The sequence below is a fragment of the Stegastes partitus genome, unplaced genomic scaffold (genome assembly GCF_000690725.1).
Source record: "Stegastes partitus isolate 25-593 unplaced genomic scaffold, Stegastes_partitus-1.0.2 Scaffold22, whole genome shotgun sequence".
Classification (NCBI taxonomy): Eukaryota; Metazoa; Chordata; class Actinopteri; family Pomacentridae; genus Stegastes; species Stegastes partitus.
The window spans coordinates 42,793-53,629 of NW_007577753.1; the positions used below are offsets into that span (position 1 = coordinate 42,793).

A 10,837-nucleotide genomic window follows, 5' to 3' on the forward strand; every position below is an offset into this window, starting at 1 on the left:
AAACAAGACGACGTGTTTCCCGAATGTTATGCGATTAGTGCCTAAGTGTTGATGTAAGACTGAGGTTGATGTGTTGGGGAGGTGAAGAAACAGATGTGTGTACCTGTAGTAAAAGGGGCAGGAGAAGTCTGAGAAGCTCGTCTTCACCAGGTCGGACCTTCTCAAAACACTCCAGCACCCACGTCAGGAACTCGTGTCTGTCTAACATACCATCCTGAACACACAAAACACAAGCACTTTTTTATTTTATTTTTTTAAAATCAAGCAGACAAACACAATAATTTCAGCGGTAAATGAGGTTGAACTGCTTCATTTGTTCTTCACTGTATTAAAGATGCAGTGATCTCCATCTTCACTTCTAAGAATCCTTGAATTCCTTTCCTGAATTACTCTCCCCAAGTCTACTCTGATAATTTTTAACTACTCAACTATAATCACGTTACTTTGTTGTTCAGAATTTTTCTGAAAGATTGTTTTTGCAACAGACACATGCACCATTTTCTCTAGCTGGTGGCGCACCAGGTGGCACACTCAAGACACAGTTTTCTCTATGATACTTGGTGCACATCTGATAAAAATGGACCTCCATCTCTTTATTAATAAAGCTTCTCGCCCCTTCTGTTGTTTTGTATTCTATAACAAGCTAAATAGAAAGCAGAATGGACAGTAGATCCAGTAAACAGCATCTTATTTGAATGCTAACTGTTGCCACAGCACTTCATTAATTTAATCTTTCTCTAGAAATTTGACATAATGTCCTCAACACAATTTTCTGCACAGCAGGAACTGGTGTGACTGCTTAAGATGTTTACCCAAACACTGTTCTGCAGTAAGCGAGCGAACTGACCTGAAACATGAACATGGCCAGCTTCTCGTTGTACTCCCACTGTTTCATGGCCGTTTCCACATCAGCAGGCGTCGCTGGTAGAGGTGAGCTACAGCCCTGACTGGGAAACTGTCTGTAAAACTCGGCCACCTTCTGTAGCTGCTCCCAAAGATACTTAGTAATAATCTGGGTCCATTCTGCACACAAACACAAACAAAAATGATTTTCAAAGCCACAGAAAAATCCAACAAAAGGCAGCACAATAGCTACTGAAATGTAAGCATAACTATGCATTTTTAGATAATACAAAATAAGATTCCAAAACAGATATTTACAAAAGAAAAACCTGCTTACCTATACAAGGATCAATAACGTGCCTCTTCTTGACTTTAGTTTCAGTGATAGCTGCGTGATACGCACAGGTCATCTTGATCATCCATGCTGAACGCATAACAGGGACTGAGTACTTAGCCAAGTATCCAAAAACCTCCTCCTTTTTGCTAAAGATTGGTACCTGTGATGAAGACATTTCATGAGTATCAGCCAAGTAAAGGTAAACAACAAAACCATGTCACTCAAAACAGCACAAATATAGTATGCAAAGAGTAGTGACTTTTTTCAGCTCAACAGACACATCGAACAAGGATTAAACTATGATAAAATACAATCAGTGTTTAATAAAAACAACGTAATGGACTGTATCTACATGCGACTTGGAAATTATGTGCACACATCTCAGAACTCCCTGTCTGTTGATTGATTTCCTATATTTTCTAATCTGTTTTGATAACAAATGCAGTGAACAAGCCCACAGTTTTCATGTTACTTCGGGCTTAGAGGAAACCTAAAGTGTTGTATTTCTAGAAGAGTTATCTGTCATTTAAGAATCTAGTTAGTTTATTTTAGTGAGAAAACTATGAAATGTTTGTGTATTGATGCAAGCAGAAATAAAATAAACTACGTAGGACATTACAATGTAATTGTAAAATGATAAAGGGATTTTACTTGTGAAGAGAAAGCTCACCTTTAATTCAATGTATTTTTAAGAGCACTTACTGAGAAAACAATTGTTGCGAGAGAACAAAAGCACGTCAGACAACCTATAAATAATACATTTTCAAGTTATAAAAAAAATAACTAAAAAGCAATAAGAGCCTTGCCATTTACAAACAATGACATTAATTGTGTTTTGGGTCAATACACCCAAACAAGACAAACAATAGACTTGATTTACACAGAGGCAGAAATTGGGTTGTTTTCACAAGGGCATTTAAAAAAACACCGCATTACTTACCTTTTCTGAATTGTTCTTGTTTTGTAATGTCAGACTGAATCAACGAGGAGAGTTCTGCACAATTTAGGGATCTTTTTATCACTGCAGCCATTACAACTACTGCTATTTGTTCTATGTTTTTCAGTCTTCACAAAACCCATGAATATCAATCCATGCTTAAGATGTGAGCTCTCTCCAGTCTGTCCTGGCAGGAAAAGACTATCATATTTAGCCAGATCAATAATCAGAGCAAGATCTGTTTGCTTAAAGCCAGAAGTTGTTAGCACATCTCATCTAAACGCACACTGACATCGAATATCTGCATTGAATTAGCGTCAGACTCAATATTATCCTTTAAAAAAAAAGCAAACAAATATGCAGCTAGCTCGCAGCCATGTGACACAATGGCTACCATCAACCCAGAAAACAAGATCATTTCTGGACAAAAGTTGAAGACACAACTTCTGCTCACACATAGGGCAACAAAGCAATATCAGGTCATAATGAGTGATCTAAGAAGGCTGTCCTAAAGTAGCTGTCAGGTTTAGAGCTACTGTGTCAGACTTGGCTAACTTTCCTTCCTTCCCTGTATGTTATCATCCTCTGTCAGGCTTAGCTGTGCTTAGCTTTGTTTAGGCCCAAGCATTCAACTCAAGGTGCAGGATCACATTAACGGACTAATAATGTTCCACTCAGCATTCTACCAGTTTTAAAAACATTTAGCTGTACAATTGTATTTAACACACTTGTGGCCACTATGTAATCCAAGTACAACAGATATTTGTACTAAATCAAAACCAAAAAACAAACTTTTTCAGTTCTACTGATACTGGTCAATGTGGGCAAAAACACTGAATGTTAAATGATGATACTGCAATAAAGACTTTTATATGCATGCTTTAACCAAGCAACATGAATTTGGGGGAATTCCAGTTCCTTTCCTGTAGACATGACCACATGAGGTTTGGGTGACAGCCCAAAAATATCCATACCAGGAATACATCCAGAAATATAGGATGAAGCAAACGAGCAAAAAAAACAAACACAGCAGAATGATGAGCAATCAACTCACAGCTTCTTACACTATTTATATCCGTGGTGTTTATTTCATCTCACTGACAATTACTTATCTACTTTCAACATTGTATAACTTAATTCTTGGCATTTTTAGTCTTACAAAATTTGATTTATGGTTGTTGTTTTTTGTTTTCAATTTACTATGTGAAGAACTTTAAGCTGGATGTTCGTACAAAAAAGTGTTATTTAAATATAGCTGATTATTCAGGCAGCCCATGCAACGTGTACATAGTAATGCTAATATGGCACCTACTTGTTGTTGAGTTTTTCTAATTCACAAAACCTTTTAAAAATGTGTAGATGACTTATGTGTTCCTGAGAATTTTACAACCACTTAAACCAGCATAAAGAAAACACAATTTAGTGAAGAAGCTATTTAGAAGCTTACAAACAGGACTTACCTTTTTAGCGAGCTGTGTCAGAGGTTTAGTCCCTGCTAAATCCGTGAACCAGTTATTGATGGAGCTCTGTGACCTTGCTGTGACGAGCCAGAAATTATCCTTCTGGTTGACCTGTGGCTTACGTTTCCCTGTGTCTGGAAACGTGTTGTAGCGCAGCTTCTCTGCAATGATGCTGCTGAAGTTTGAACTGATCTGTAGAGCATTGAGAGAAACATGCATGATGGCCAAATCGTTGTAAAAACATAAACAAACTCCATTAGTATGCAGTGCAGCATCTTTATTAACCCTGTGAACTCCAAATACCTGCCGGCAGCAGGTTTGAAAGACATGTTGTCTTGCATCAAAATCACAATATTTTTATGTCTCTTTAAAAAAAAAACAAAAAAAAAAAAACATTTGCACGAATGAGATTCTGTGAAAAACAAAACTCTTCAGCGCAACCGAGAGGCCATGAGCGACTCAGCTGCAACCAACAGTCACTCACCAAAAATTTGGGAACTATTTGGCTGAATTTCAGGCTGTGTTTTTCACAGAATAGACAAGCGTGGGGACAAATTAGAGTGATTAAAAGGAAAATAAAACATGCTAGATCTATAAAATAAATACAGCACGGTTTAAAAAAAAGAAGGCATACAGTGGAGCCTGGTGAAACACCTGCCTAAAGCTAATGTGCCGAGTAGTGTTTAAAATACAAGTAGCAAAACATCTAGAAAATGTAGACTCACTATTTTTTAAAGCATTGGTAACACCTGTGGGCACTAAGAAAATGATCAGGGAAATGGAACTTTTTCTTTTTTATAATTTGTGTCATTCTAACTTTTCCATTCTGCACAAACAATATTGTTCAGTTTTTACAATTCTACATGTAGATGTGCATCACTTTATATTGCAATGAAAAATGAGCGCACAGTGAGTAAAAATGTGACAGGAGCAAAAAATGCTCAGAAGTTCATGAGGTTCGGAGAGTTCAAGTGCCAATCATTACCTTTGAGGGGTTGAAGTTGACATTTTTGGCACTGCCATGTTCATCACCAGACACAGCTGGCTGGTTATTGAATCCTTGCTTCACATTCAGTGCAGTCAACTCATCCTGGAACAAAACATTTCAGTGTATATAGACAGTAAATCAAAACGCAAAGTGACTTGTGTCAATGCAACAATTTCTGATCCCACATCAGCCAGAAGTAGCCCGAGAAGGTCATGATATGTGCTTGATTGGTTTCTGCTGACACCAATGATAAACGGACATAGCTGTAATGAAACGCAAATTATTGGAGATAACGTTGACAGAGCAGGAGTGAAGCAGTCCATTTTCCATCTACACCTACAGATTAGAGTAGGTTAATAATAGCTCAGGAGCAAACAGCACTACCTAGGTAGGCCAAACTCTAGTCTTTAAAACAGAGCAGACAGTTTAGCTTCAATTACAGCTCGCAGTTAGTGAAGGTTAGCTGTGCAGGTTTAGCTAATTCCACAAAATCAAGCTAACAATTTCCAGTCACGCACATTCCAAAACCCCAACGCATATTGCTCTCCGTAACAGGGGAAAACGTTGTTCACCGTTCATATCAAAGTGTACAGCATCCGCCAGCCGATGAGCTAGCTTAGCAAAACTCTGCTATCAAACGCACCGGTTGTTTTCCAAGTCGAGCTAGCTAACAAACTGACAACTCGCTGCTGTTCATTGTTATTGCTAGGCCCGAACGGGGCTGCTACAAGGGCTAGCCGCTGTTAGCTCGCACTGCCTCTCCGCTGAACATTTTCTCCACAAAAACACCACTACCGGACTTTCAGAAAGAACATCGTAAAACCTGACCTCTTTTTGCTTCGGATCTTGAGGGTAAACGTCCGGAGGGCCGAGCCGGGGCCGCTTTAGTGGCCGGTGTTCGTAACTTAAGATCCCGAAAGCAGCCATCATCCAGCGGCATCACAGCCGAGGCTTCCCTCCTCCTGCAGCCCGAGTCCAGCCGGAACTTCACAATAAAGCTCCCTCAGAGTACACTGGCAGGGTGGCTTTTATTTTCTTACGAGCAGTCATTTCTGCAAAAAAGAAAAACTATAAACACCGTTAACGCTGTAACCTTTTTTTCCCCATATATGCTTTTGAGGTTTTCTGTCATGAACGGCGCTAAATAAATACATAAAAAATGTTACCGCCATTTTTTAGAACATGGTTCTCACTATTTGATTTTGTGAAATGCCATTTATCAGTAGTGCTGCATAATGCACTCATCTCACATGCGTTTGTAGTGATTCTAATAAAATATTTAGCCCACAAAGCATTTCTGCACAACCTCACCATAAGTTTTTTAAGTTCATTTATATTGCCGCTTATCATACACAAAGCTTATTCAAAGTGCTTTTGGCAAAGGCAAAGAATTAAAACACATAACAGACAAAATACTAAATATGCTAAATACAGCTGAGTACAATTAAAGACAAATAAAGTGCACGCAAGCTTTTATTAAAGAATAATTAAAACTGATTGAACTTATAGAAATAGAGAAAACATCCGAAAAATAAAAACATGTAAAAGACAAAGTATAAATAAAAGAGAAAAAAAATTAATTAAAACTAAGGTGAATAAAAATGCAGACAAGTTTAATTAATTAGAAATTAGTATTGGCTTTTAAGACAACATTTTATAAAACAAACTAGATTATTTACAAGCAGTTCTTTCACTGGCTTTTTAAAATGACTAGATTTGGGTTAATCAAATTCCCAAAAGAGGGCTGCAGGGTGGTGCAGTTGGTTAGCACTGTTGCCTCACAGCAATAAGGTCACCGGTTCGCGTCCTGGTGGGGGCACCGGAATCTTTCTGCATGGAGTTTGCATGTTCTCCCCATACAGCGTGGGTTCTCTTCCGGCTTCCTCCCACACAGTCCAAAAACATGCTGAGGTTAATTGGTGATTCTAAATTGTCCGTAGGTGTGAATGTGAGTGTGCTTGGTTGTCTGTCTCTAAGTGTAGCCCTGTGATAGACTGGTGACCTGTCCAGGGTGTCCCCTGCCTTCACCCTGAGTCAGATGGGATAGGCTCCAGCCCCTCTGCGACTCTGGTAAGCGGTGTATAGATAATGGATGGATGGTTCCAGCAGCATAATGACTGAACACCATCTCACCTTGTTCTGTCTAAATTCTGGACTCCACTAGCTGACCAGTCCCTGCACATCTTACAGACCTTCCGCTCAGCAAACATATTTTGGGCCTTAAATTACATGTTTTTTTGGAAACCAGTGCAAGGATCTAGGAGTCAGAGTAGCATGTTCTCTCTTCTCGTTGTTTGTTAGTTTTCTAGCAGCATTATTTTAAATACATTGCTGATGTCTAATGGTCTCATTAGGGAAGCCAGTAAGAAGTGCATTACAGTGGAACATTCCAAAGAACAATATAGAGCATCAGTGTTAATATCTTTCTTTATACCCAAGACATGAAACAAATGTGCAAAGTCATCTTATCTTGGCCCCTACACTGAAAAAGGATTATTATTATTAAAGAATTAGTCTGTTGCCACTTAAGACTGTCATTATCAGAAACCTAAAGGCACATCAGAGACTTAAAGGCAACATATACCGAGTATCACAACTAAAAATACATGCACTCACATGGTGACTGACTGGGTTATTAAATTGTTTTAGTACTCCTGAGGGTTTAATTGTATTGATACAAAAGAAAAAACTGATTAAACAAGCAGATCCGACTGTATCATATATTATTAAGGCTACAATATACAAGACTTGATGTTTGTGCCATACATGTCATTTCATGTTTACAGAATTATCAATGATTTTCTCTCATTTCACTTTTTAAAAATTGCAGATAAAAATTCATTTCCAGGCTGGTCGAGGCCCCTCCCCCATTCCCTGGATAATTAGTTCCGCTATTCACTACGCCCTGGTCTTTAGAAAAAAAATTCAAATCATGTGGTCGAATACAGGCAAGAGCACCCTGAATGAGATTTTGAAGTTGGTGAATGTGTTGAAAAGATGTGTGGTTGCACAAAAAGGGCTGATGCTCCACAAAAATGTAACACAAATCATCAGTAGTGGTGATGTGACACAAACATTGCATCTGCAAACACTAATGTGCAGAATACAATTTAGAAAAATGTGGGAAACTCACTCATGAATTTTCTTACATAGACTGCTTTCAATCATAAAAACAAAATGTTTACTTCCACTGTGTCTGTCTTTGATTTTTTAAATTAATTCTCCTCAAGCCTACATTTGATTCACGTGTTTCAGCCAAATAAAGAGATTTATCCAACCTCCCATTTTTTCTAAAATCCTTGAAAACGTGTTTGCAAATAAAATATGGTTTGTTTGAAGACTCAAGAAACAGCAATGATCTTCTCGTAGCCTCTGACAACTGACTGGTCTCGATGCTTGCCCTGTTCGATCTCAGCGCTGCATTTGATGCAGCTGATCACAAGGTTTTATCACATTTTTAAGGAATATCACATTAAAGGAACCACGAGTATTCAAGTCATGTTTACCAGACAGATTTCAATTTGTTTGTATAAGCAATGAACCTTCCTCTCACACGGTAAAGAACAGTCATGAAGTTCTACAGGGTTTATGCTGCATAAATTTCCACTGTTATGCAGAAGCAAGTCAGTTAAACTGCATCATGTCTTTAAACCACCCTGCCTTGATGATCTGTTGTTTTCTACCTCTAAATTCAGAAAAAGTTATTGTATTCAGCCCTAAACATTTCAGAAACATACTATCCAACCACACAGGTACTCTGGACAGCACTACTGTGGCCTCCAGCACTGAAGAACTGTGGAGTTATTTTGACCCAGACATGCCCTCAACTAATGCATAAAACTAAAATACGTAGGACATTACAATGTACTTTTTCAATTATTTTTTTAAAGTCCTCTGCATATGATTGTCAAAATGAGGAACATCCTTTCTCAAAGTGATGCTGAAAACCAATCCCTTGCATTTGTTACTTCAAGGCTGGGCTAGTAGAAATCTTTATTATTAAGATGTCTCTCTGAAAAACTGATCCGCAGTGAGATTACTGACAGGAACCGGCGAGAGAGATCACATTTCTCCCATATAAGCTTTTCTTGCCAGGCTCCCTGTAAAAATCCAGAATAGAATTTAAAATTCTTCTCCTCACACACAAAGACCTCAATGACCAGACTCCATTGTGCCTTTTAGATCTCACAGTGTCACATTATCCCAATAGAGCACTTTCCTCTCAGACTGCCGGCTTACTTGCGGTTCCTAAAGTTCCCAAAAGTAGAACGGGAGCCTTTATAGTAGTCAGGCTCCTCTGCCATGGAACCAGCTCTCATTTTGGGTTTTGTCTACTTTCAAGATTTGGTCTTTCTTTTTTTATATAAAGCTTATAGTTTGGCTGGTTCTGGTGACCCTGAATCATCTCTTAGTTCTGCTGCTATAGGCCCTATAAGCTGCTGGGGAACTTCCCATGATCCTCTCTTCTCTCTTTCACTCTCCATTCATTTATGTTCCACCATTTTGTGTCATTAACTTTGTGTCCTCCCTCTCCTCTCTGCAGGTATATCTGGCTTGAGAGCTGCACATTTCTGATTCTCAGCTGCTGGTCTTACCCTCATCTCCATTGTTTGTTGTCATCTCATTGGTTGTTTCTCACTGCTCGTCCTGTCTCTCTTTGCTCTTCCTTCACACCGACCAGTCGAGGCTCTCCTCCCTGATGCTGGATTCACTGGAGGTTTTTTTTTTAATTTTTTATTAAAATAGGATTATTTCTCTGCACGGTCTTCAAGTGTTTGGGATTTGTTGGGCTTCTGTTTTTACAAGGTCTTGACCTTAACAAGCAAATTCCCTTGAGATGACCTTTGTTGCGATTTGGCGTTATATAAATCAAATTTAATTGAATTAATGTGAAACTTTTCCTCTTGAATTTCTCATGCAGAGTTTTTACATGATTTTACAAGGTTAAATCCCCCTGAGCTTCATTTGAGCTGAAAGACTGAGGAAGCGGATACTTTTGTGCAAGCCTGAAGCATTGTTCTTGCAGGTTTGTGCAAAAGTTTGCCATACAAAAAACAGTACAAAATCATCATAATTTATATGGCCCATGAGGTGGGTAATGCTTTGGTTTATGTTCTTGAGGCCTGTCAGGGTTTAAACCTTTAATATTTCAGCGAAGAAAACCTGCACAAGAGGTGCCCAATAGTTCACGTTTACTCCAGAACAAAAGAAACAATTAGCAAAACTAATATATTTATGTCTTTATTAGTAGTTCAAACACCCAACAACAGCAGTTCAACATACTTCTCAATGTTAAACCCAGTCGTTCTAGTTTGGTTCTATTCTTGGAAGACAGGGAGAAAGTTTAATATATTTGAGTGACAGACAAATAGGCAGGGGAAGCAAATTCACAGTCAGTCATGCATAGTCACATACAAACAAACCAACACAAGCATTGTGTACACGCATACGTCCTGGTTGAGAAGGAACACACAGTGTAGAAGGCAGGCTGCTTAGAAGATAAGGTTGTGTCGTGTTGTTGCAGCATGTGAGGTCAAGGAGGTGAACCCGTAACAATAAATATAAAAGCTTTGAGTCGCTGACAGTGTGATATGCGACCAGCGGGGGCTCTGAGTCGGATGAGCGCTGATACCAAGTCCAGATGTTTGTCGATACAGTTTTTAATCTCTCATACACAGACATGCAATGGAATTCTGCAAATGACATGAGGTGCGATTTTTACATTGTGCAGTCCTTAAAGTTTTGCTAAATACATTAAGTATTCACTCCTTTGTGGCTTCAAGACTTCTGTTTATTTTCTGACCTTCTTAAGGAATTCATGTTGTTTGCTAACAGCTGTTTACACCACAGGTTTTTACACTGCAGGAACAAGCTACCAGATGGGCAGGTCATACACTGTAGATGTTATTTTTATTCTCTTCACTGGGTGTTGATCTCAAGGGTTAAACAAGTGGATTTCTTGGTTTTGCTCCACTAAAGTTCATCTGAGCTGATCCCTGCTGAAGCCTGGAGATTAGGGCTTTACACTTCTGGTGTTAAATGTCAGTTTAACCTCTCGGCGGGTTGCACTTGTAAAAGGTGTTAACCTCTGCACGTAGCCTGGAAGCGATCATGTTTATATTGTGCTGCAAAGCTGATCTGACACTTCACATTCAACTATTTTCAAATGGAACAAGCCACGATGCTTGTGTCTCCATAACTTCAATTCAAAGTAGTACTCCACTAATTTAGCGTTGCACTTCCATAATGTTTTCTGATTTAGATCGGAAAAG

At 38.8% G+C, this 10,837-nt stretch overlaps 1 protein-coding gene across 9 annotated transcripts in view; it reads right to left on the bottom strand.

Moving 5' to 3' along the window:
- med12 (mediator complex subunit 12) overlaps positions 1-5,523 on the bottom strand; it is a 26,701-nt gene extending 21,178 nt beyond the window's left edge. For all 9 annotated transcript variants that reach the window (XM_008294947.1, XM_008294939.1, XM_008294930.1 and 6 more), the window contains exons 1-6: positions 5,394-5,523; positions 4,563-4,667; positions 3,578-3,769; positions 1,181-1,340; positions 848-1,023; positions 104-214 (exon numbers count right to left, since the gene is read on the bottom strand). In XM_008294947.1, the coding sequence (XP_008293169.1) occupies positions 104-214; positions 848-1,023; positions 1,181-1,340; positions 3,578-3,769; positions 4,563-4,667; positions 5,394-5,495 (846 nt within the window). In that variant the 5' untranslated portion in view covers positions 5,496-5,523. The remainder of the gene's footprint in view (positions 1-103; positions 215-847; positions 1,024-1,180; positions 1,341-3,577; positions 3,770-4,562; positions 4,668-5,393) is intronic.
- Between the last annotated feature and the right edge of the window lie 5,314 nt (positions 5,524-10,837).